Source organism: Antechinus flavipes, chromosome 5, assembly GCF_016432865.1.
Source record: "Antechinus flavipes isolate AdamAnt ecotype Samford, QLD, Australia chromosome 5, AdamAnt_v2, whole genome shotgun sequence".
In the NCBI taxonomy this organism is placed as follows: domain Eukaryota; kingdom Metazoa; phylum Chordata; class Mammalia; order Dasyuromorphia; family Dasyuridae; genus Antechinus; species Antechinus flavipes.
In genome coordinates, this window is record NC_067402.1 from 79,669,724 (window position 1) to 79,696,444 (window position 26,721).

The 26,721-nt window shown below is 35.2% G+C and overlaps 1 protein-coding gene across 7 annotated transcripts in view; it reads left to right on the plus strand.

Annotated features, from left to right (window-relative positions):
* DIP2C (disco interacting protein 2 homolog C) overlaps positions 1–26,721 on the plus strand; it is a 593,021-nt gene that overhangs the window by 406,024 nt on the left and 160,276 nt on the right. For all 7 annotated transcript variants that reach the window (XM_052001629.1, XM_052001630.1, XM_052001631.1 and 4 more), the window contains 5 exons: positions 1,871–1,981; positions 18,012–18,135; positions 19,441–19,550; positions 19,765–19,867; positions 22,651–22,715. In XM_052001629.1, the coding sequence (XP_051857589.1) occupies positions 1,871–1,981; positions 18,012–18,135; positions 19,441–19,550; positions 19,765–19,867; positions 22,651–22,715 (513 nt within the window). The remainder of the gene's footprint in view (positions 1–1,870; positions 1,982–18,011; positions 18,136–19,440; positions 19,551–19,764; positions 19,868–22,650; positions 22,716–26,721) is intronic.

Here is a 26,721-nt window from a genome sequence, read left to right on the forward strand (position 1 = left end):
ACATGTCATTTTTGAGTTGATCCTTCTTAAGGGTGTTAGATCATCTTCTATGATGTCCTTTTAAAAATCCAAGATGTTAACATCCCTTCCCCCAATCAGCACATTGTCCCTGAAAAGATTATAATACAAAAACTATCATCCACATTTTATAAATGAAGAAATTGATACTCAAGAGAGATTAGATGACTATTTGCCCATGAGTGCTAGTGTCAAATAATATACTTGAAATCATATCTCCTTACCATAAATTTGTGTGTATACACACATATTTTAAACCACACTACTTTTTTGTCAAAATGATACAGAAAGTCTTATGACACATTCTGTGTTTTGTTTAAAGGCTTTACATTGTACCTTTAGATAATATTACTCTTTTTTACTTTTACAACAAAATGTGATATCAAAACATCAGAAAATGTGATATCAAAAAAAATCAGTATTTTTGGTATGAAAGTTTTTTTTAACTCATAGAATCTTTTATCAGACCATGAAATAATAAATTTATATTTCATCAACAAAACATGAATTTAAGTGGGTCTTTATATATATTTAAAAGTTAGAAAATATATTCTTTTTTCCTTAAAATGTTCTTTGTCATAGCTGTGTTCCCATTTAATACTATCCAGGATGGAAATATGGGGGAAGGGGCATGAATGTTCATATTTGATGGTTAGGCCATAGTGCAGGGAATTTTCTTGTTTTTATTTTAGAATTTGCTCGGAGTATGCTATTTCAGAGTTTTCTTAGTTTAATTCATGAGCCTAAAATATATCATTAGAGTCTCTGTATCTAGTGTATATTAGTTATATTATTGTTATATAATTATATATTGGTTAATATTTGTTTTAAATAATCACATATATGTCTCAACATTCTTAGAAAATATAATGAATTTTTGTTCCTATTAAGATCTTTTGAAAAGTTTATTTTATTTTTTAAAATTACATATTACTGCAGGGGCTTTAACTTAGGAGGTCTCCTTACTTTTTGTGGCATTATTTGCCTTAACTTTTTTGAAACAATGAGATTCGAAGTTTTGGGTAAATTTTCCTGATTCAAGTAACGTCTTATATAGAAAACCGATTTGAGAGCCAGAATGTGACCCAAACCAAACAAATGATTTTTATTTGATTTTGGAAAACAAACAAACAAAACATTCAACTTTACTTATCTCAGTTTCACCTTCTGGAACATGATACTAGATATTCCCAGATATTCTGGGAATAGTGACAAATTGATGTTTATATAATTTCTTTTGCTTTCTTGGAAAAAGAAATCTCTAGTACCAACAGAATGGAACTATTCCTCCTCCCATTCAGAAAGGATAGTTTTATTTTGCATAAATTGGCCAAATTTTAAAAGGAAGTAATGTAGATGTAATCTGTATATGTTAATCATGGATTTAATACACTTAGGAAAATAACTCCATGTAAGAAGTAAAGAAGTGGTACATAAAAAATATCACATGATATTCTTATTAATAAAATCCATGTTGAAAAGAAATTTCCTATATTCTTAATTATATTATTAGAGCAGAGAGATACCATGGATATTATGGAGGAGTCAAACACATGGCCCACAAAACTTCTGGCCACTGTAAATTGGAGTCATGAAGATCTCAGACACATACCTCTCTATGCCTCAATTTCCTCATTTGTCAAATGAAGGTGTTGGATTCTATAGTGTCCCTGGCTTTTGTCAGCCATGGATATATGATCTTACATAGCCATGGAGCTATGATTTAAGGGAAAATCTGAAGTCTCTCCTTAATCTATTATGGTCATGCATCTTAGGCAGTGGGATGTGCTCTGCAGATCTTTAGGAACGACCTTTCTCCTACTGGGTTCCAGGTTCTGTTTTTCTCTTTCAGGTAGCACTGGTATTTCCTAACAATGACCCTGCTGCTTTCATGGTTGCCTTTTATGGCTGCTTACTGGCTGAAGTTGTTCCTGTCCCCATTGAAGTGCCACTTACCAGAAAGGTAAGAAATGCATTTATTCAATGGCATTATTATTAAAGTCTGTTTTAAAAGTAATGACAAACCATAGTATGGCTGAAGGTGGTCTATTGTAAAGCAAGAATGGGCAGATTCCTTCTTTAAAAGTGGCTCTTCATCTCAGCAGGAAATGAATCTTGAGACTCTGCAAATTATGGATTGTTTTTGAGACACAGATACTGCAGTTTGTTATTTTTTTTTAATCAGTTACCATCTCAGTATCAGCCTACTCAACATGCCTTTAAATGCTCTGCTTGCTTGGGGAGCAGGATAAGAAGGGGAGTATGAGAAAGCTGTGTTTATAGATGAGAAATAAAAAATGAGGAAAACACATGTGTCATGTCTTTGGTTGTTTGGAATCATATAAAGTGAGGTTTCTTAAACTTTTTCTATTTGCGACCTCTTTTTGCTCAAGAAATTTTTACATGACTCTAGACAGATAGGTATATAAAATAGTTGTACAATTAAAACATTTTCTGATAGTAAATCATAATTATATGACCTCCACATTCAGTTATGGGTCTCCATTTGATGTTGCAAAACTCACTATTTAAGAAGCTGTGACATAGACCAAGCACTGAGATGCTTGTTGAAATGACTTGCTGTTTATCCAGGTGCCTTGTTCTCATTTATTCACAGATATAAACCTTTGATTTACTTACTTTTTAAAATTATTCATTTTAATTGAATATTTTATTTTTCCCCAGGTACAAGTGAAAACAATTTTTAATATGCGTTTTTAAAACTTTGAGTTTTAGATTCTTTCCCTTTTCCCCTCTCTTTTTGCCATCCCCCATTGAAAATGTAAACAATTCAATGTGGGTTAACATGGGTAGTCATGCAAAACAGTCCTGTTGTAAGAAAAAAAAATAGACAAAAAAACCTACTTTCAAGAAAAATAAAGTTTCAATCTATATTCAGACACCATCCAACAAAAGATATAGGTAGCATTTTTCATCATAAATCCTTCAGAGTTGTCTTAGATCACTGTATGTCTGAGAATAGCTAAGTCCTTTACAACTGTTCATGTTAACAGTGCTGCTGCTACTTTGCATACAGTGCATTTCACTTTGTATCAACTTGTGAAAGTCTTTCTGGGTTTTTCTGAGAGCATCCTGCTGATCATTTCTGACACAGTCCTTTGAAGAAGAATCATTATGATGTAGAAGAAAGAATGTTTTCCATTGGACCAGAGGAAATGGATTCAAATTTTGCCCCTGCCATTTATTAACTGTGTGGCTTTGGGAAAATCGTTTAATTCTTGCTCTCAGTTTCTTCCTTGATAAAATTAACTGATTGGGCACATAATTTTATTCTACTTCTAAATCTCTGATCCTACATCTTGTAGTAGCATCACAGATTTAGACTTAGTAGGTATGGCAGGGCCCTCTAGTCCAACCTTTTCATTTTATAGATGAGAAAATTAGGGTTTAGGGTTGTTAGGTGATTACATAAGGTTATAACAGATAGGTATTAGAAAAAGGATTTGAACCCAGGTTCTCCGGCTGTTCCTATATACAGTTCTCATGGAATTTAATTCAGGATCACAATTGCTTAGGACTTGGTTAAAGTCTGGCATCATTCTGTACATACAAAGCATACACATTTTACAGAGGAATTTTGTTAAATGTTGTCTCACTGTGTTTTTAAAGTCATGCATTATAATGAGATTTTCAACTAGTTTAGATAGATGAATGCTCTCTATGAGCCAAAGCTTATATGTGATTATACTGAGGTTTTGAAATTCATTTAAGGAATGACATATTATTCTTACATACAAAATTATGGTAACCTGAAAATCACAGTAGAACAGGAAAACTAGTATAGCTAAGATGTCTGGCAAATGAATCATGACAAGCAGGATGTGTGCTGCTGTGGATTAAGAACAGCACAACTGAAATTCAGGAGCCTGTGCTTCTCATCCCTACTAGCCTTGTGACCTTAATATGATGTGTAACTTTTGGTCCTCAGATACTCAGGAAATCTCTCAGGTTCTCCTCTAGCCCTAACAGTCTTGGAATGAATGTTTTTGTTATCCTTCCTCCCACATTGAGAGCAAATAACAATATGAAACATGTTCCAAGTGTTGTCCCAGGTCTCTGTCAGTGTATAATTGCAACTTCAATCATATATCTACATGTTGAAAAAAAGAGATAATCAGAGAGTCCTTTGAAAATGTGATTCAGAAAAAACTGAGAGTTGCCAGGATTCTGTTCTGTATAGTTCAAAGGAGTTCTTGCTCCATCCTGAAAGAAGTGGTTGGGCAAGAGTTTGGAGTTCCACAAACAAATTTGGGGTTTCAACAAAATCCAGGGTTTTAGAGGATCCTGGTAAGAAGCAGTAGAAAGTGGGGTTTCTTTGCCTCACTTGCTCTTGCCACTAATAAGACTGTTTAGAAACTCTGTACTCATCCTTTGGAATTAGTCACTTTTGTTTTTGGAAGCTTCAGGTTAGGATCCCATTATTTTTCAGAATGGTCATGCTAATTCATGTATCTATTGTATATGTTCTGAGTCAGCTTGAGTCAGTGATTAGAGTGCTTAGCTTGGAGTCATAGAAGCCTGGGCTCACAGCCAACTTATGATGCTCTTTAGTTGATTGACCTTGGCACTTAACTTATTTTATTGCTCCCTAAGACTTATCTACTCCATTGTAAATGGATTGGAATTAGCACTATTGGAGGGAATCCCCATAATAGGAAATCCTCACACTGATGAAATCATATTTCCTTTGCTTAGCCTCCTTATTAGATTGTTAACCTCTTGAAGGCACAGACTTTGTATTTTTATAATTGTGAACAGTGTCTTTATACATAGCTAACCCTTAATATGTGTTTACTAAATTGAATATTAGATGATATGAGTCATAGATTAAGACATGGTTGACCCTGTGATGTGAATGCTAACAGAATACTCACCAGCAGAATAATGCATGCCTTGTCCTTAGGTAGCTTGATGGTGAGGATAGTTTCAACTTCCTCCTTCCCATAATGGGATGCTCAGAGACGAGATGGATATAGTAATAGAAAGAAAAAGAAAGCTATTTGGGAGCACCAATTTGTTATCATGTTAATGCTCTGTACGAAGTTCCTTTGACTCTGAATATAGTGTATAGTGAATAATTTCCAATCACAGGCAATAGAAACTGTTAATATATCCAAGTTACAGGCAACTCTAGTACAGGAGAGAGACCAATGAGTTTTTCAATCCTATTGGCTGTAATTGCTAGCTTTCTGACTCTATCATTCATTTATACTACCTTTAATACAGTGCACATTGTAAGCCTCAAAGGCCATTATTGTTCTCCAACTCTTTTACATAGCCTATTCAGTGTAAACTAAACTCTTGCTATTCCCAAACACTCCTTGAGGTTTCCTTCCCCAAGTCATTTCTCCAACTATTCTTTTCCTTTGTAGTATCCACTTTACCACCTTTACTGCCTATCCAAATCAGCCCTTTGGTGTCCAGCTTCATCTCTACCTCTACTCTGAAGTTTCCCCTGATTGAACTCCTCCCAAGCTAGAACTACTTTCTTCCTTTTGAATTTCCACTGTTTTGTGTATATTTCTCTGAAGTTGTTTATCATGCTTCTACTGTTATTTTTTTACTATAATCTCCTTGAGGGCAGGAAACATTCTTTATTCATAATGTAATCACTGGGATATAATTTAAAGCTAGGTTCCAATTAGTATAAATAATTAACTCCATGAAGTAGTCACATTATTCAAATATGCACTATTAGATATAAAATTAAATGTAAAATATGGTCATTGGTACCAATGCAACGAAAATATACAATGAAAATTTAAATAATGCAACCACTTTCCAGGAATCATTATTCTTAATAATTGAGACTCTGCTGTATGTATTTGGCACTCAATACATACTTTTTAAAAAATGAATTGAATAAACATATTGAAAATTACTGCAGTACTTCAAGCATCCATGATTTCATTGGTAATGCAGATCATTCCTTTGTGCCTTAGTAGATGGTCTTTTGAAGTTGAAGCTAAAAACATTTATCTCCAAGGTCAAAAGCCTCACTACCATACATCATATAATGAGTCGGCTATGTATCCTTTGGACACTGCCATTATTTGAAGGTTTAAACAGCTTATTATTGGAAATTTTTCTAATTAAATAGACGCATTAAATCATGATGTATGTGTGTGGTTTGAATCTAGATTAGGATAAAGGATAAGTATAGTCCTGTATCTTCTTAGGGGAAGGGGCAAAATGTATGTGTGTATGTGTAGATATTTGTTTTTTACTTTTTATAGCACAGGCATCAGAGTGGAAAGAATAAGCTAGAAATCAAGCTTTGTGAACCAATCCCACGAGAAATGTTTTTGCTTTGTCAAAGGAAAATGAATTTGTTTCTCACAGTGATAGGAAGATATGTCCTGTACGTGCGTGCGTGTGTGTGTGTGTGTGTGTGTGTATGTAAGTATGTCTATATGTTATCACAGAGTGACCTGAGTGGATCTTTTCTATTGCTTGATTGCTTTTCTGCATGCCTCAGCTAGCACAGGCTGAACAAGAGGCAGATGGAACCAGTTTATGACGTATGGTGGGCTGCAGGTCACTTGCTACTCACCAAAAAATGTATCAGGGAGGCAGATGGGAAATTTTAAACCTCCATGTCTTCAGTATTGGTCCATTGGCAGTGGACACTTATAAAGAAGGCAAAGGCAGTTAGAGTCAGGCACAAGGGAGAAGAGGAGGGAGCTTTCATTGTCTGGCCATCAGAATGATGTCCATTGGAGTGAAGTAACTAAAATGGTGGAATTAACGATCTGTTCATCATGGAGATATAGTTTTGTACCTCAAATATTGTGACTCTGAACTTGAGAAATGTTGAGACTTTAAAAACTGGTGGGTTTTTTTTTTTTACTGTTTACATTACATTACATTAGAGAGAAGAAACTTCTTTGAAGTGACCTTTATTCAAAGTTTTCAGGTGATCTTTCAGAATTTAAAGCATTTTCCCTTTTTGTAGTATGCTTTACCTCCTCTGTGCTTTTTAGATAGCTTGTATTTACTTTGTGTATATTTTGTAAATATTTATATTTGCCTTTCTACCTATCATCTATCTATCTATGGATGTATGCATGTATCTATCTATCTTTCTGTATCAGATCCCTAACCTCTAGTACAGTGCGTGGCACATAGGTTATGCTTAATAAAAGCTTACTGAATTGAATTATAAATAGGGATTTAAATAGGACCAAACAAAACCAAAAATGAACTATACAATTTTTTTTAGCTCTGGACCAAATTAAATCCAGATGTTAATTTATTAATAAATTTCTTATCAAACTTAATATGTTTTTAAAAGACATCTATTGAAACAGTTTGATTCAGAACTCAAGCTTTTTATTTCCAAAACCTTTAAACTCTAACCAAGAAGATTAAAATAGGATCTAAGTATGTATCCAGTTGGCTCAAGTGCCAATGAATAGATAGATCTGCATTAACTCTGTACCAGAGGGCAGTTACCAGGTGGGTTCTGGGGTAATCTGAATCCTTTGGTGATGAAAACTACAGGAATCTGAGCCTCCTTAAAAGCTGCCTCTTGATGGAAAATTTCCTTGACCTTTACTTTCTTTGAATTTAGTCTAATCCTGTTCTCAATATCTTTTTAGTTGTAGCTTTTATTAAACAAAATGATAGCATTAAGTCATTCTCTTTTCTGTTTTCTCCTATATGATTATAGTCACTATTAACTGTTTTGCCTCTGCAGATGTTTACTCTGGAAGGGAAGAAATAAAAGAATGTTATCTTTTCTTCTCCTAAAAGACTTGAAGGATATAAGGGGGGAAATTACCCTCTTGGGTGTTAATATTTGATGTCCAAATCATTAATTCTATGTTCTACTTATTAATTAACTAGTTGAAGGCATCAAAATGTATTTTTACTTATATAGTATTATCTGGCCAAGAAAAATATGGATTCACTGGAATTTCAGGTACTTTCACTGGAAGATCAATGAGTAAACTTGCTAAATTAGGGTCCTGTTTACATCTGTTCTCAATCATAATCACATGTTTGTTTAGATCAAAGCTTTGTTCTTTCATTAAAGTTATTGTGAATAGAAATGTGTTTGAATTTCCTTGAAACATTTAGGCATCGAACACATTGCATTTTCCAATAGGGAATGGTCCCAAAGTAATATTTTCACATAGTGATGATTCTGCCTTGGAAACTTACTACTCATGGAAGTTACAACTTCCTTAGACCTCGGTTTCTTCAACTGAAAATGCATGGGGTTGATTTGTATGGCCCCTGAAGTCCCTTCTGTTTCTAGATCTAAAATCCTCTCATGAATAGTTGAAATCATAAGTTCAACTTGAGGACCTTTACAAGAAATCTTTCTTCCTCCCCCAAATTATTGATTATATTTCAAATATTCCTTTATAATTCCCTATTTACATATATGGTTTTCACCAATAAATCCTTGGGGACAAAGATTGTTTTATTTTTCTATCTTGTTCTCCCTAGCATCTAGCTTGTTGCATAGTAGGAACTTAATAAATGCTTATTGTTTGATTAAGACATTATCTTCAGTAATAAATGTTATAATATATATGGTTTTAATTAACAAAATTGCTCATAGCTTTCAGCTTTAGACGTTAATCTCTGCTTATTCTTTACCAACTCACATTTTTAATCAATGTAGATATGCTCAGCCACATTCCACTATTACATAGGTTCTATTTCAGTGTCTTGCTTCTGATGGATTCATCAAAAAAGCTCGAGTTCCCTAGTCTAGCTTGCAGATTTTGAAGAACATCTGATGTGAACACTGAAACTGAACACTGAGACCACCTCTAGGACAAACTAGCAAAGTAGAGTAATGCAGAAGGCGTGGGAATGGGCCATCACTGGCATTATAACCAAGAAACCTGCAGTCAAGCTGGATTAAGAGAGTATTTGAACAGTTTTTGAAATTCACTGGTGACCAGAGTTCAGGACAAGTAGGTAAACAGGAATATGGAAGACATGAGTCCTGGAAAGCCAACTGAGGCAGCTGGCTCAATGTCAGGCACCAGAATAAAACACAGGAACCAAAAAGGCAGGGGAAAGTTAAATACATATTTCAAAGAAGTCAAGCATTCAAGCATTTGGGTCAGTGGAGAAGACATCAATAAGGAAAGAAGATTTGAAATTGAAGTTGTGTTTCTTCCTGGCCAGGAAAATTTTAATATTCTTCTTTCAGAGACAGGAACAGGAATTTGGCTAGCTTAATTATGGCAGGTCCGCTCACCTGGCATAACTAACACAGACCTGTTTTGGGTACTCAAACTTCTTCCATCTGTAAGATGATGAATCCTGGCTGTCCTATAGCAGATTTCCTTCCTTCTGCCTCCCCCACTCCCTTTGACCTAACTCTCCAGCTGCCCTACATAAACCAGATGTAGTGAAGTAATGCTGAAGAGGGAATTTGGTCTATTGAGGGCTGAGGGGTTGGATGGGTGTTGGGGAGGAGGATCAGAAAGGGGAAGTGTTATTGCAATTCAACAAGATTTTGACCTGTGCACTAGACCAATGCGCTGCTCTTTGACTTTATCCTTAGATTTCGGCTTCAATACAACACTAACCAGGTCAACCCCTCCCACTCCATGACTAACAGTTTCCCTCAGACAGGGTTACTCTCTCAGAAGAGGTTTTCAAGACCTTGCCAACCAAATCCAAGTATGGCTCACATCACCACCTTAAGATGGTAATTCCAACCAGGAGCACCCATGTATAAGTAAGAATCTAGTTTTTTTCCTCCTCCTTAATTTTTGAGCTTCATTTCTTCAGTTTAAGATTTTGTCTTTTTAAAAATATATATACATATCTCCCTCAGAAGGTTAACATTACAAATCTTATCTATCAATTACATCTTAATGTGATTAATTTTTATCACTTTTCTAAGTTCCTCTCAGAAAGTAAATTTTGACAAGGGAAGCAAAGACAAACATGCTAACTCTGGGGTTCTAAGATAAGGAAGAAGAGGGTTGTACCATTGGAGGGAAAAGTATAGAAAGAACAAGTTCTAATTTTGAGTAGGCCTAAGGCAGGGTAACAGAGTTTGGCAGCTTCCAGAATTTCTTTAGAAATTACTATTACTGAGGGTTTCTCTGATCCAGCTAAATAGTGACTGCAATGATATTCTTTTTTTTTTGGATTACTTTTTTTTTTAATTTAAATTTTATTTTATTTAATAATAACTTTGTATTGACAGAATCCATGCCAGGGTAATTTTTTACAACATTATCCCTTGCACTCGCTTATGTTTCGATTTTTTCCCCTCCCTCCCTCTACCCCCCCCCCCCAAGATGGCAAGCAGTCCTATATATGTTAAATATGTGACTGCAATGATATTCAAACAGTGACTATCAATTTGCAGTTCACTCGGTGCTGACTTGGCAGAGCAGGCCACTTAAAGCCAATCTTTTCATTAAAGCAACCTGTCAGTTTCTTGGTTGTTATGAATGGTGTAGTCTTGAGACTAGTGAGCATTTGGAGGAACCCCAAATCCTGGAAAGAAGCTTCATCCTGTTACTTTTCTACTCATTAGTGAGTCAACTCTGCTGAAATATGATTGATGCTTTCTGACAAAAGGAATGAGATAGGATTGGAATGAAGTGATAGATTATAATGACATGACCACCCTCATGGTCCACTTGATGTGGATATTTGTGAAGTCACTGACATTGTACCTATAATACAAGGGAGTATTTTCTGGGAAATGACATTATTTGTCTGGGATATTGTTTTGGTAGTTTTATTTTTCGTCTGAAGGTGGGAGATGATGGTTGGATGAAAGATGAGTCTAGATATTCATAAAAATAAATGATAAGTCTTCATTGAAAAGATAGTTTTTATGAATCTGTGTTTGTAGAGAGAGAATGATTTTAATTTTGCTGACCTAAGTCTCTGTAATAGGGTTTTTGATAAATAGAATGAATGTCACGAAGGCCATCTAACGAACTTTTGATTGTGTATTGGCTATTCATTTCAATTTAGGAAGCACATGCTAGGTGCCTGGGACATGTAAGGCATTACATTACAAGCATGTAAGCTTGTTAGTTTTTCATATTTGTTTAGCTGTCATCAAAGGCCAGTCTAGAGAATTACATGATCCTAAGTTTCATAAAATAACATACCTATATTACTTGATATATGGGTAACAAAATGAAGATTCAGGTTTTCAACCCTGGTCTTTAGACTCATGATTCCATAGTTTTATTTCCATCATAGAAGTCAAGATCATTATCATCAAGGGATGGGAATTAAATAGAGATAAACACATTTCTAGTATTTTCTCCTTTCTTGGTTTTAATAATACCCATTGTCTTTTTTTTTGGTAGCATAGATTTTGAGGGGACTTTAGAGCTTAGTTGATGAAGCTGGGGTTCTAAAAAATCCCCTAATTTACCCAATGTTATGGAGAAAGTAAATGATAGAGCTGGGACTTTCAGACTCCAAATACCATACCCTCTCTTGTTCCACCTTGACTTCCAAAATCATTCTTCTCCTACCTATCAAGAAATTTGGACCCATGTCTCACAAGTGACATCCAGAGATATCCACCGCTATTTGAATGAGGATGATGCTATTAATTTCATATAATTTTCATGCACTAACAAAATAATAACTTTGAGTGCCTTAAAGTTGGCAAAACACCCTACATATTCTATGAGTAGTAGAGGGATGGTAGCCAAATTGAACAAGTGAGAAAACTTGAAAAGATTCGGTTGAAGAGACTTGTAGAACTTCTCTACTATGGCAAGAAGCCAGTTGAGACAACTACAAGATCCTTTCGATCCTGTTTTCTCCATGACAGTCTGGTACTCTAGCACAATACCTGACACATAACAAGTGCCTATAAATGCTTGTTGGTTAATTAATTGATACTAAATTTACATGCATTCTCTTATTTGAGCCTTTCCTCAATCCTGTGATATATATTTACACATACACACATACATACCATGGATGTTATTATCCCTGTTTTACAAATGAGGTTACTAAGACTCTAGTGATCATAATGTGACGAAGTATCAGAAAACAAAATGGAATTTAGACTTTCCTGCTTTTAAATCCATCACTCTAGGTAGTGTACCATATACTTTTTTCCCTGTATCCAAGTACTCATGTAGCAAAGCCTTTGTTTTCTTTTCAGATTTTTTAATTATTATATTTCTTAGTATAAACATGTTCTTTCTTTCTTTGTCCTCAGTCTGATATCGGGCTTATCTCCTCTCCTCTTCTACCCTGTCTCCTTCCCTCTCCTTTCTCCCCTCCCCTCTTCTCTCCTCTTTTCTCCAGTCTTCTTGTCTCTGTTTTCCCTCTCCTCTTCCGAAAGAACTAAACATTTCTAAATTCTAACTTTTTAAATATTCCAGAAGTTAATGACAAGTATTTATTCAGTGCCCATGATGTGTCAGGAGAAATGAAAGTCAGCATCTTAAATTATGTCTATGTTGTTCCATGGATCTTGGAGTAGCTCAATCATTGTGATGTGCTTGACTTAGAAGATGAGCTAGGCTAGGTAGGTTGGTAAAAGATACCAACTGTTTTTTAAGAATTTATTGTGTATTAAATTCTGGAGATCCAAATACAAGCAAGAACAATAAATCTTGCCCTCAAGAATCTTATATTTTTCTATTGTACATTTAAAAAATCATATATGTGTGTGGAAACATAATAATGAGGAAAATAATATGAAAACAAATAAATAATGTAAAAGAGCATAAAAGGAGCTAATAGCACTTCAATAGGATTTGGTTGAAAAAAGATGGAATGCTATTGTGACCACAGAAATGAGACACTTTTGAGCTCCCTTTCATCTTGATTTCTCCTGGATTGTTGTATCCCTCTTATATCCACTTAAACCTGCATGTGCTACCCCCCTAATAAAGACTCTTAATGGTAATATAGCCTGCATGGCTATATTTTGCATGATTTCTACCAGAATAATGAGTTGTTCATGATGAACTGAGATGTTCAGAGTACAGAATGTTAAAAATAGAAGTCCAGCAGGGGAGTCATTGGTAACTAGAAGCATATTTCCATACACATATGGAAAGGGTCATTTGGTCCCTACTACTGCTGAATGTACCATTATAAGAAGAAAGCCCTTTGTGTCAACAATATCTTTGCTTTCAGTAAAATACACATGGTTCATTCCCTTGAAGGTCAAGGTAGTATGCACACTTGGTGCTTATTTCTCCCATTCATTCTAGCTATATTCTTCATTTCTCTTTATTTGAGTTCTTTGCCTCCTTATCAAAGTCATCTACATCTTATCTAGGCTCTAGGCAAATCACCCCTTAGAAAGATAGAGCCATGGTCAGAATATTAGTCCCTGTGTTGCAGAAGGTTGTGTTCAAGTCAGATTGGGACATGAAGTACTATTGGAGCCCTAAGAAATATTTTCCTTCCCTGGAGGAGTTGATGTCAGCAGAGTAAGTGAGCATCTTAGTTTTCTGGAATCTGTTCAGTAGGAATGACTTTGATCTTAGTAGAACACTGTCAGCCTCTTAGGCTGGGTCATGATGCTCCTGGATGCTCCTGGGCAAAGTCTGAGCCAATCTATGGGGACCAAGTGCAGCTCCTGGAGGACAGATATCATTCTTGGCAAGAAATATACTGACAATTGCAGCTATGCGGATGCATAGCCTTAAATCATTTCAAGGAGTCAGTGCATAGGATTATAATGTTTTCTTCCTGTTTTTTGCAAGTAAATGCACAAAAAAGAAAAAAAAAATTATGGAGCAGATGGCTTCTAAAATGTGTCCATTTTCACCTTTGCTGAGTCACACTCACTTAGTAATTTAATTTTCCTCTTAGTTCAAGAGGCTGATTTTATCCTCAAAGTACAATGAATTATGGTGTTACTCACTTGAAAATAAATTAGTGCTCAGGGGGAAAAAAGCCAGCAAAGCAGTACCTGGAATCAAAGTCCTTTCTATAATCTATTGAACTGAACCTTTGAATCTCTGGCAAAGGATAATAAAGTTGCTATTTTTGTTGTTGGCAAGAGATGCTATTGAAATCAAGAAGAATTGAATTCAAACCCTGATTGCTTCAGACATTAGATGTGTGACTCTGGGCAAGTCACTCCTATTGATCTCAGTTTTCTTATCTATAAAATAGATCTAATTGTATCACCTACCTCATAAGGTTAAATGAGATCATACATTTACAGTATTTCACAAGTCTTAAGATGCTTTATAAATGTTAGATATAAATAAAAATAACAAAGAAAAAGAATAATAATATTCAGTGCTTTAATATTCACAAAGAGCTTTACATACATTCTTTGATTTAATCATTACAACCCAATGAGGCATGTATTCTGTCATTTCTATTTCATAGAAGATAAAATTGAAATTTTGACAGGTAAAGAAATTTGCTTGAGTTCACACTGCTAATAATTGCCTAAATCAGGAACCTTCCTGTCTCCATAACATATTTATTATTCTGTTTCATCTGTGTACTCCCAGAAGCTTATACTCTAGTTCTCAAAGGTCCTTTACTTAACCCTTCTGGACTTATAAAATTTTGTGCCGATTATGAGATACAGAATGCGACAGGTCTCAGAGTGTCATTTATTGACTATAAGATCCATACATTTTGTACTGATCTTGATGTGCTTAAGAGTGGAGGGGATAGGGAGGAAAGGGTAAAGAAAGGGAATTATAGGTTCATCTCTCTAAGAGATCTTAGAAGATTTGAAATTCAATGCCTCCTGAAACTGAGGACAGAGGGATTCCACAATTTATCTAGTGTCCCATAACAGAACTGGGATTGGAACTAGAGGTTCACGTCAATTTCCATTTACTCACACTGCCTTTCCACATTCTACAAAACTCCATTTCCTGTGTTTTGCCTTTTTTTTTGTATCCAGCACTAAACACACTCGACACTGAAAGCTGTACATAGATGCTACTTGACTTACTAGAATGTTGTATCTTTCACCTCTATCTACCTTTTAGAATCCTTGTTATAGAATTCCCTTAGCCACTAGTGCCCTCCTTCTCAAAAGAAAATCAATTTGGGATTATTTCCCTGGTGAAGGTAATAATAGAGAGGTAATACTCTCTGATGGAAAGACTCAGTTTTTATTTTTGCCAATTGAGTACTTGATACAGTGTCTGACACAAAGTTATCACTTAATGATAGTGTGTTGAGTCCTGATTGATTGGCACCAGTGATTGCCATTTCCAACCCATACCTGATTACGAAGGTACCTTCCAGTATTTATGACTGGTCATGTAGCCTCCCCTTAGGAACCTATTTGATGGAAAGGAAACTCAATCTACTTTTGTATAACTCTAATAATTTGGAATTTTTTCCTTATAATGTGTCACAATCTATAACTTCCACTTCTTTAATTAAAATCTTTCCCCCAAGAAATGAGCATCTATTTTCTCTTTCTTCAACCTGACACAGAAATTAAAAAGAAAAGTAACTTTATAATTTTAGTCAAGCAAAACAAGTTCCCATGTTAGACATGTCCAGAAATGTGTCTCATTCTGTATGTTTAGTTGATCATCTTATCGTCTTGAATTATATAGTTGATTGTTGGTGTTGTTCATAGTTCTTAAGTCCTTCAAAATTTTTTGCTTTCTAATATTGATACTCTTGTATAAATCTCCTAATTCTACTTATTGCACTCTGTGTCATTTCATACAGGTTTTCCTAGGTTTTTTTAAATTACCATTTTCTTTGTTATTAATAGAATTTTATTTTTTCCCAATTGCATGTCAAGTTAACTTTTAGCATTCATTTTTATAAGATTTTACATTCCAAATTTTTCTCCCTTCTTTCTCTCCTCTCTTCTGAAAATGAGAGGCAATTTGATATATGTAAATATGTAAAACATTTCCATATTAGTCACAATTGAAAACAAAGAAACAGATCAAAAGGAAATGAATAAAGTAAGTGGAAAAAATGCTTCAATCTGTTTTGAGTTCATCAGCTCTTTATTTGGTTGGGTGTGTACATTTTTCTTCACAAATCTTTTGTACATGTTTTGGACCATTATGTTGCTGAGAAAAGCTATGTCAATCATAGTTGATCATCACCAAAGTTATTGATACTGTGTACAACAGTTTCCTGGTTCATTTCTTTTCACTTCACATCAGTTTGTATAAATCTTTCCAGGTTTTTCTGAAATCTGCTGTTCATCATTTCTTATTGTACAATAGTATTCCATTGTATTCACATACTATAGCTTACTCAACCATTCCCCAATTGATGGGCATCCTCTCAATATTTTGCATCTAGGGGGCAGCTAGATGGCACAGTGAATAGAGCACTGGCCCTGAAGCCAGGAGGACCTGAGTTCAAATGTGACTTCAGGCACTTAATACTTCCTAGCTGTATCACCCTAGGCAAATCACTTAACTCCAATTACCTCAACAAAATATGTGTGTGTGTATACACACACACACCAAACACATGTATTTTGCTATCATGAAAAAGACTGCTATAAAAATTTTTGCGCATGTAGGTCCTAACCTTTCTTTTGTAGGTCCTTCCCCTCCTTTTATGAAATCTTTAGAATACAGACCTCTAGTAGTGGTATTATTGGGTCAAAAGGTAAAAACAGTTTTTTTGCCCTTTGAACATAGTTCCAAATTGTTAAGATAGCATTTTCATCATTTTTTACAGCACAGTAGTATTCCATTACATTCATCTGCCATAATTTCTTCAGCTATTCCCCATTTAATCTTTCTCCCAATTTCTAGTTCTTTGCCACTACAAAAAGAGCTGCAATAAATATTTTTGTACTTATAGGTCATTTTCCTCATTTAAAAAAATCTTTTTTAAGGTATATACCTTGAAATTATATCTTTTCTGCAACTTCTACACATTTCTCATAGTAACATTTCCTTTGAGAGCAAAGGAAGATAAGCGTATGGTAGCTTATCTAATTTTTCCCTGGGAGAATGGGAACTAAGTTAACATTTTTCCTTGCTCCAGTCGTTTACAGAAATTCTTTCTCCCTTTTTCACATAGTTCTCAGCTCCTCATCAATAGGAATTCCTTCACTTCTTTCTCATCATTCCCCAGCACTCTGACTGCTGGAAGTTAGAGGGATTTTATTTTCCTTCTCCTTTGATGTGATGGTTATCATAAGTAGAGGAACTCTAGCTATAGCAGAGAGGCAGATGCCCCAGCAGCAGCTATTGCAGAAGTGGGGAAAGGGGCATATCTGGGTCTCTAGAGAGTATGAGGAGTTTGGTCGTTGTTCCTTTACGTTCCTGTTTGTAGAATCCTAAGGAGTGGGGGGAAAGTCCTTCAAGATGACATGGGACAAAAGGGTAATAGATTGGGGTTGGTTACATCTGCAAAGGTTTCCTTGAGCCCTGGGTGCTGTGAGAACAAGATGTTGGGGACAGGATTGGTGACATTGCAAGGGAGAGGGAGGAACATTCTTTGCAAGACCAATATGGAAAAAAGAAACATTGTTCCTGGGGCCCTGAAAGCTAGAGAAATGATTCCCTTCCTCAGGTGATCATTTTTATGTAAGGGGCATTCATAAATCAGGCTTATGTGGCCTGCCCATGCCTATTTACAGGTTGGCAGAATCAATCTTCTGGACCAAAATATTTTCCACCAGGAGACTATTTAATGTGCAAAAGTTATTTCATGAGAAACATGAAAGTTATAGCCTCAGGATAGGGTGAGAATATGGCACAATAAAAGTTTCCATTTATGTCATGCCTCAAGGTTTGTAAAACACTTTTCTCAAAATAACCCTTTAATAGAGGTAGCAAAAGGGTTATTTATTGTGACAAATGAGAAAATTGAGCCCGAGAAGTACTTAGTGACCTGCTCATGGTAAGTATGGCGGTTGATATTTGAATCTAGATATCCAGATGCTGAGTCCAATATTCTTCTCCCTCTTGTACTTTCTTGCCTTGAATGTACCCTATAGCAAAAAGAAAATGGACCTCGTATGTTTTTCATTGGATATTTTAATATTTTCCCCTTTTGTTCTCTTCTCTCAGGATGCAGGCAGCCAACAGATAGGGTTTTTACTTGGAAGCTGTGGAGTTACTGTGGCCTTGACTAGTGATGCTTGCCATAAAGGACTGCCAAAAAGCCCAACAGGGGAAATACCACAATTTAAAGGTAACAGTCTTATGGTAACTTCTGAATCATTTTGGGGTTTAGAATTCCAAGTGAACAGTATTTAAAGTGATTCACAGACTGGCCATGTCTGAGCACATATCTCCACTATTTGAGAAGCTTTAAACTTTAAAGGGGTCCTCAAACTTTTTAAATAGGGGGCCAATTCACTGTCCCTCAGATTGTTGGAGGGCTGGATTATAGTAGAAACAAAAACTTTGTTTTGTGGGCCTTTTAAATAAAGAAACTTCATAACCCTGGGTGAGGGGGATAAACAGCTTCAGCTGCCGTATCTGGCCGTGGGCCTCTTTAAAGTTTAAAGAGTCTCTTTGTCTAAGTGATAAAGAGCAAAGTTCTCCATTTGTCACTTAAAGTTCTTCACAGCCCAGCTCCAACTTGTATTTTCTTATTTTCATATTACTCTCTCTCAGGTGTTCTGAATTATGCCCAAACTTACCTACTTTCTGTTCCCTGCCCTGGACATCCCACCTCCTACCTCTTTTGTTCCCAGTGGACATGTGATCTCTCTTACCTTTCTTTTGGAATCCCTAAGTCTTCTTCATTCCCTTTGTCTTCATTCCCTCTCCTCCCCTTCTGAAGTTACTATGTATTTGTGTGTGTGTACACATGTCTGTGTGTATGTATATATGTATATGTGTTTATATACATACATATATAATATATATTGATATTTGGAATACATTTAGTTAATAGTGATATATTATATATGAACTATAGGTATCTTAATAAGTAAATATGGAGCATGTATTATAGATAGATTTTGATATAATATCTATTTATATATACATATCTACATATGGGTATATTGTATGAGCATTATTATCAATATATAGTATATCTATTATTGCATCTCCACATTGATAGTTATATAGCTATATAGTTATATAGATATATAGCTATACCTGTATATCAATATATAGAGAAGTACATCAATATATGGATAGATCTGTAAATCAGTAAGCAGATCAATAAATCTGTATAAGCAGATATCTATATCTATATAAGTATATACAAGCTCTCTCTTATTTATTTATCAGTGTACCTATTGTTTGTTCTTTACTACAAGGTAAGCTCCTTGAGGACAAGGACTGTTTTATTTTTGCCTTCATATGTCTAGAACCTAGGATACTACTTGATCCATAAAAATAGATTGTGCTTAGTGTAACTTGAACTATTCTTTGAAGAACATACAAATAGAAAAATTCTTACCAATGTTTTTTTTTTTTAATCTGTACTCATTTTTGGGTGAGTGCCAACCAAAAAAGATGTTTGTCATTTATTCCCAAGGTTGGCCAAAGCTCTTATGGTTCGTCACAGAGTCTAAGCACCTTTCTAAACCTCCTCGGGATTGGTTCCCACACATCAAGGATGCAAATAATGACACTGCTTATATTGAGGTAAGTCAGACGTGATCCATTCCCATTGGACTGAATGGATATTTGGGATATCTAATCATGTGTATTTATGATTGCTTTTAAGTCCCATGAGCAAGGAGCACATAATATTTGAAATGGCTGTGAGATAAATCCAATTATTCTTATTTCCTAGTACAACTCTGCTTTGCATATTCTTGAATCTTCCTTTTTTTTTTTTTTTTTTTTCCTATTTCAGTATAAAACATGTAAAGATGGAAGCGTGCTCGGGGTGACTGTAACAAGGATTGCACTGCTCACACACTGTCAAGCCCTCACACAGGCGTGTGGCTATACTGAAGGTACAGACCTGCACCCAAATACATTTCCTACGAAGATGTGACTTCATGGGTCCCGGGTTATGGCTTTCCACTTGATTCAATGGAATTAATTTGCTTACTTCTGCTAGAATCAGTCACAGATAGGATCAGATTTTTCCCCAGCATAATCTCAACAATTCAGTGGTTGCAGCCTTGAATTATCTTACCTGGATGAATCCCATGGCCCCTGCCAGAGGATGAGTAGGAAAGGTGCAAGAAGAAATGTGGTTAAAAGTAAAGGAGAAAAAGCATTGGATTGGCAATCAGGGCATTGAGTTCTAATCTTTATTCTTGACACTTACTGGCAAGTTGATTTGCAGAAGTTATTTCCCTATCGCATCTTCACTTTCCTCATCTATAGAACAAAACCACTGAACCAGATTATGTTCTTTTTAGAAAAAAAAAAGTTTGAACTTTTATTTTTTTTTGATTAAAAATTTTGACATTTTCACCCTCTTTCTCTCTCTTACATTCTCTCTCCTTACCCAAATTGGGGAAAAAAGACAAAACCAGTACAACAAATAAAATATTATATTTTATTAAGTGCCTATGGAGTTTGGTATGAGGCCACCTGGAATGAATAGAAAGGTAGCTAAAATATATTCACATCTTTTGTCAAGGCTATCATCATTCTCATTGCTTAGGTTCTCAACTTTATGATCTTTTTTTATTTTTATTTTTTATTTCTTAACTTTGCTAAAGGTGGGGATTGTTTTTAATAACTTTTTAGTAGAGTCTCTGGGGTTCTCTAAGTATACCATCATATCATCAGCAAAGAGTGATAATTTGGTTTCCTCATTGCCTATTCTTATTCCTTTAATCTCTTTCTCAACTCTTATTGCCAAAGCTAGCATTTCTAATACAATATTAAATAGTAATGGTGATAGTGGGCAACCTTGTTTCATTCCTCATCTTATTGGGAATGGTTGCATCAACTTTATGATCTTAAGGAAATCTTTCCTTTTTCTCATCTCCCCACATATTTAGCCAATTACCAGATCTTGGTTACTTCTATTCCTTCAATATAAAATCTTGCAGCAATTTCCTTCTCTCTGTTTTTATCAAACATATTGGCCCAGGCTCTTATGGACCTCTCCTGGACTTCAGTAATGGAGTCCTAAATGGGCCTCCCTTTCTTTCTCCAAGGTATCTTTCACATAGCTGTTATTTCTTTTCTTTTTCTTTCTTTCTTTTTTTTCTTTTTTTTTTTTTTTTGTTGATCTTGGATCTACTTCTCTTGTCCAAGGTGTAAGTGGCGTGAGCATCCCATTTGTATGGGGTCATCCCCATTCAAATGGCCTAGATCCCATTTGTAATGACTTGATCTAATCTATTTTTCCAACTTAAGATGATTCTCCCATCCTTATATAGTCTGCTGGGCTTCTGTTCCCAGGGATCTACCATACTGGTGCTTTACTTAATGAATACACCAGATTTTCTTTAAATTCTTCAATAGCGGAGAACTCCTAGACTCAAGTGATCTATTGAACTCTGCTTCCCCAGAAGCTGGGACCATAGGGATGTGCTACCACATTTAGCTTTAGTTGCCTAATTGATATTGCTAAGGCACATACAAGTTTCCCACATGACTCACTCCAGAAGCCTTTATGGTACCCCATTTTCTTACGATAAATATATCCTTTTTCTTTGTGGCATTTAAAGTCTTCTTACTCTGTCTACAAATTCTTTTCCTAGTCTGATGACATAATGCTCTTCTAAGAAAGAAGAGTAGATACTCTGGACACCAAACCGAAGAATAAGTAGATTTATTTATTCTTCCTGAATTTGGCTTCTCCTGCCTCCATACCCTTGTGTAAACTTCTTTCAGGAATGCTCTCTCTTCTTACCTCTCTGCTTCTTGGTATCCCTACCTCCCTTCAAAGCTAAATTCATGTGCCACTTCCTTCCAAAGGTCTTTTCCTCCAATTATCAGTGCCCCCCTCCCATCATTATCTATTTATTCTCTGTTTACTTATCTGAAAATACATTATATTCCTTAAATAGATTGAAGAAAATGGTTATCTCACTTTGATATATTCTCAGAACTTCACATGGTATCTGGTACATAGCAGGCCTTTAAAAGTATTTTGGGGTGGCTTTTTTGGTTAATAAATAATTATGATTTCACCAATAGAAAATTATCTCTTATCTTTCCCATATTTTAATGATAGCTGGAATTCAGAATACTAAGTTACAAATCACCATTTCTACTGTCCACCCACATATATTTATATTTTGATGAATATTAAATATATTTGGGGTTTTTTTTTCTCCCTTACTGTTAGTTTTTCACACCAGCTGATAATGTCATCTACTGCTTGTTTTGTATATAATTCACTTTCCCGTACATCTCTTTTGGATTAACTTTCCTCATTTTTTTCCATCATGCCTTTTTATTTCTCAAAAATGTGACTCAGCATTTATGATGTTGGTTAGCCTCCTGTTCTATAATATTTAATAGAGAGAAAGAAAATGCCTGGTTGTTCTCTTTAACACTTTATACCTTACTCCATATTTCCATTTTATCCCCTTTCATGCGAATTCATAACTGACCCACTCCAAAGCCCTTTCATTTAGCTTTTTCTGTGAAGGCAAGGATTCTAGAAGCATAAAAGATTTTTTTTTAAAGAATCTCTTTGGGAGCATCATACTTTCTTTAAAAATAAGCTGAATTAATTTGTCTGTCACTCATATTTACCTTTTCATTTTAAGTTGTTTTTGCCTGGGCTAACAAGTAATGTCTTTTTGGTCTTTTGGTTGAACAGCTGAAACAATTGTGAATGTATTAGATTTCAAGAAAGATGTTGGCCTCTGGCATGGGATACTGACGGTGAGTATGTGAACACTCCCTGTATGTCCCTGCTTTTCTCTTTCTTAAACCTAGTCTCATTCTGTACACATGTACAAATGGCTCTGCTCAAAGTTCTTAAAATCAAGATGTTGGCTGGTGCTTGGGTTCGTGATTATATACTTTCCTTCACATTTTTAAGGAAAGATGATTCTTGCCTTTTAAAGGCAAACAAAATTTACTTTGTCAGCTCATTCATCTCCTTACCAGGCAGGAAAGCCAAACTAGTCTCAGTGGCAACAGACTTTAGTCACTGACCCACATATTGAGATTACAGCTGCTGACGAGAGCCTTTCTTACACTCATTTGTAGTTCAACAAATCCACCCCCACCTTGCTGTTTTTCAGCGCAAGAACTAATGTCATCTATTGCTTGTTTATATTAAGTTGACTTACCCATGAATCTGTTTTGGATAAATTGTCCTTGACTATTCCCTTATGCCATCTTTAAAAAAATGATTCTGTATTTATGAATGTTGGGGGATCCAGTGTTTCGGGATGCTCAAGGAGGAAAAAAGGGAAAGAAAATGCCTCGAATTTAATTGCCCCATTTTCCATTGAAAACTCAGCATGAGTTGAACAGAAATATGTATCTTATCATTATGGATGTCGACTGATGGGTGATGACAATTCCAGAATAAAAGCATATTGGGAGAGAAATAAGTCTATGTGTTTGTTTAGCTGCTAGCTTTTGAAAGCATGTTTAGCATAACCACCCGGAAATTATTGCATGCCTGTTTCATGTGTAAAAATTTTTACTTCCTTCTTCGAACCCTTCTAATATTTTTCATAATTGATAAGAATAGAAGATGAATAAAAAATATAGAGTGAATTGATACAAGGAATTTAACCAGAATTGATCCAATAGTGAGAGGTAGAATAGAGACTGTATTGGACAGGCATGTGAATCCCATTTCAGATACCAATTCTGTGCATGTGTGTGTATGTGTCTACAGGAAAGTCAGTGAACCTTTCTGAGTCTGTTGCTTCTTCTGAAAAATGAGTATAATATTTGCTCTGTCTACCTCACAGGGTTTTCTGTCAGGCCCAAATAAAATAATATTTGTAAAATTCTTTGCAAATCTCAAAGCACTGTGTAATTGCCAGAGGTTGTTATCATATTACTGTATCATATGATTATATTACATTATTGTGTTAGGTGCCACAACCAGCCTTAGCTTACTTATTTATTAATATGTTGTGTTTCTCCTCTAGCTATAACATTAGTTAATAAGATTTAGTAGTACTAATGAAAATAGCTCTCTGATTTACTTGAACATTGTGTTCAATTCTTTGTTATAAAGAGTGTTCCCAGAAGTCTTAGGGATACCTTCATATTTGGGATATCCTGTATATAGGTGATTTGCTGTGTGCCCTCGAATAGGCCATCTTTTTTCTGAGTTTCATTATCCCCCTTTTACATATGAGGAAATAATATACTATCAGTCTCCCAGGATAATTGTGAGGATGCATTGAAATAATATAGGTAAAAGGCTAGGTAATGAAGCTGTTAGGTGGCATGGTGTATAAAATTCTAGGTTTATATTCAGGAAGACCTGAATTCAAATCAAGCTTCAGACAGTTAATCAGTTGTGACCCTAGTTAGCCTCGGTTTCCTCATCTGTAAAAAATAAAGAGGTTGTTCTTAGTGACTTCTAAGCCCATTCCAACACTGTATCTTTGATTCTATGATCTTATGGATTTTAAAATGCCATATAAATAAATGAATCAGAAAATATTAGACTTGTAAGATACCTTATAGCTACAAGATCATTCATCCTCCTAATTTAACATTTAAGGCAATTGAGACACTGAAGAGCAAGAGCCTTAGTCCAGGTTATATATAGTTGTAGTTATTATGGTCCATATTATGATTTATCTGGGAAAATCTTGATTTTAATTTCTTTATAACATTTTACCTCTTTGGCTGAAATCCATTGCTGTCTTTGTTGATTATAATACTGAATGACAGCACGTAGCCTAGCAGGAGCTAGAAGGAAAGGGAGTTTGAAATCCCTTCTGAATTACCTTTCCCCTGGTAGAGGAAAAGATAGTCTTCCTTAGACTGGTTCTTTGTATCCCTTTCAAAGAGGAAGTTCATTCTTTGTATGAGGAGTAAATAGTTCAGCTAGAAATCTGGGGACCCAAATAGTGAAATAAGACTGCTCTATATTTGGTTATCAGTGCCTTGCATATTGTAAGCAGTGTGTGTGTGTGTGTGTGTGTGTGTGTGTGTGTGTATTGTGTACAAATACATATATATATGTATACATATAAATGGACGGATATAGCTAGATATAGTTATGCATGTATTCATTAATAAACACACACAAATGTGTGTGTGTATGTGTGTGAGAGAGAGAGAGAAAAAGAAGGAGGGAAGAAGGAAGAGAGAGAGAGAGAGAGAGAGAAAATGAGAACATATCCCAAAACAAGCATAAAATTACATTAAGACTTTTTTTGGATATCCTCTATATCATAGCTTTTTAAACTGTAGGTCATGATGGTGTATAGGATTGCATAACTGAATGTGAGGCTCATAAAATTATGATTTATTATCAGTAAATGGTTGATTTATATATTTATATGCTCAGGATGATGTAAAATTTTCTCAAGTGAAAAGGGGTTATAAGTGGAAAAAGTTTAAGAAGCCATGATCTATATATGTAATTTCTCCCCCAAGTTGTTTTTCATAATATGGTCATAGCACAGCTTTATTATTTTAAGAACTGTGAATTTCCCCAATATGACTCATGCATATTCAAATATAAAAGAAGAAAATAACATCTCATAGCAAAACACAGATTTGGGGGAAATTATATATTTTATATGTATTAATATATTATTATATATTATTCACATTTGTTCTCTAATTCCATTGGTATAGGTAAGAGAGTCTGCTTTATAGTAAATAGTTAAATACTTTATTTAAAAACAAATCTGTTCCTTTAGCCTTCAGATTGTCTTTTGGATTTGATGTGTGATTTCATTAATATAGGGGACTCTCAATGAGGAAATAACTCTTCTCAGTGAAGCTAGGCACTTTTTTTGTGACTTATAGCCTTAGAGAGTTGACTTCAATTTACCATAAGGAAAAAATTCATTCATTCATCCATCATATTCATTCTCTCTCTCTCTCCCTCTCCCTCTCCCTCTCCCTTTCCCTCTTCCTTTCCCTTTCTCTCTTCCTTTCCCTCTCCCTCCCTTCTTCTTTCCCTCCCTCCCTCCCATAATATGTAAGGCCATGCGTCAACTGATAAAGCTGATTGGAGGACTGAAGAATTATCTGGATGATCAAAGCAAATCTCATACTTCTCCCCCACTCGTTAGGGTTATATTTAATTAAAGGCACAAGACCAGAATGTTTAGAGATCGAAAAAGAGAGCTTTATAGCTAAAGCTAGAACATATCAAGCTTTAAATATGAAAAAACTATGTTATACAAAGGAGATAATCTCTTCTACTAAAGGAGGAAAAGAGAATGGGGCATGTTATTGTTTGTCCTTTGTTTTAGAAGAGGATGTGACATCAGGGAGGTGATGCCGTGACAGGCAAGTGAATTGGATTTAAATGAGGGAGGATATGCAAGGTCACCTGTCTCACTTTCTCCTCCAGAGCCATTTGGGTCCAGTAGCCAGATAAAGATCATGATGATTGGAGATGGTTCTAGATATGATAGGAGGAAAAAAACTAAAGAAGGAAAAAAGAATAGGGCTTAAATACCATCAGGAGGAATTTGAGTTAGACTTAGGGCATAAAAACAGGTAATCTTTTGGCATTTTTTTCAGTCCCAAGAGTGTCTAAAGTGATTAGCAAAAAGTTGTTCACAGATAGTGTCAGAACCTCTAGAGGAATCAACAAAATGTTTACTTTGGGGAAACCTGAGAATAGCAGAATGGAAGAGCACAGAATTTGGAATCAAAAGGTATTCAGGTTCATCTTCTGGCTGTGTTTTTGACCTTGTATAAAGGTCTTGTTTTGAAAACTATT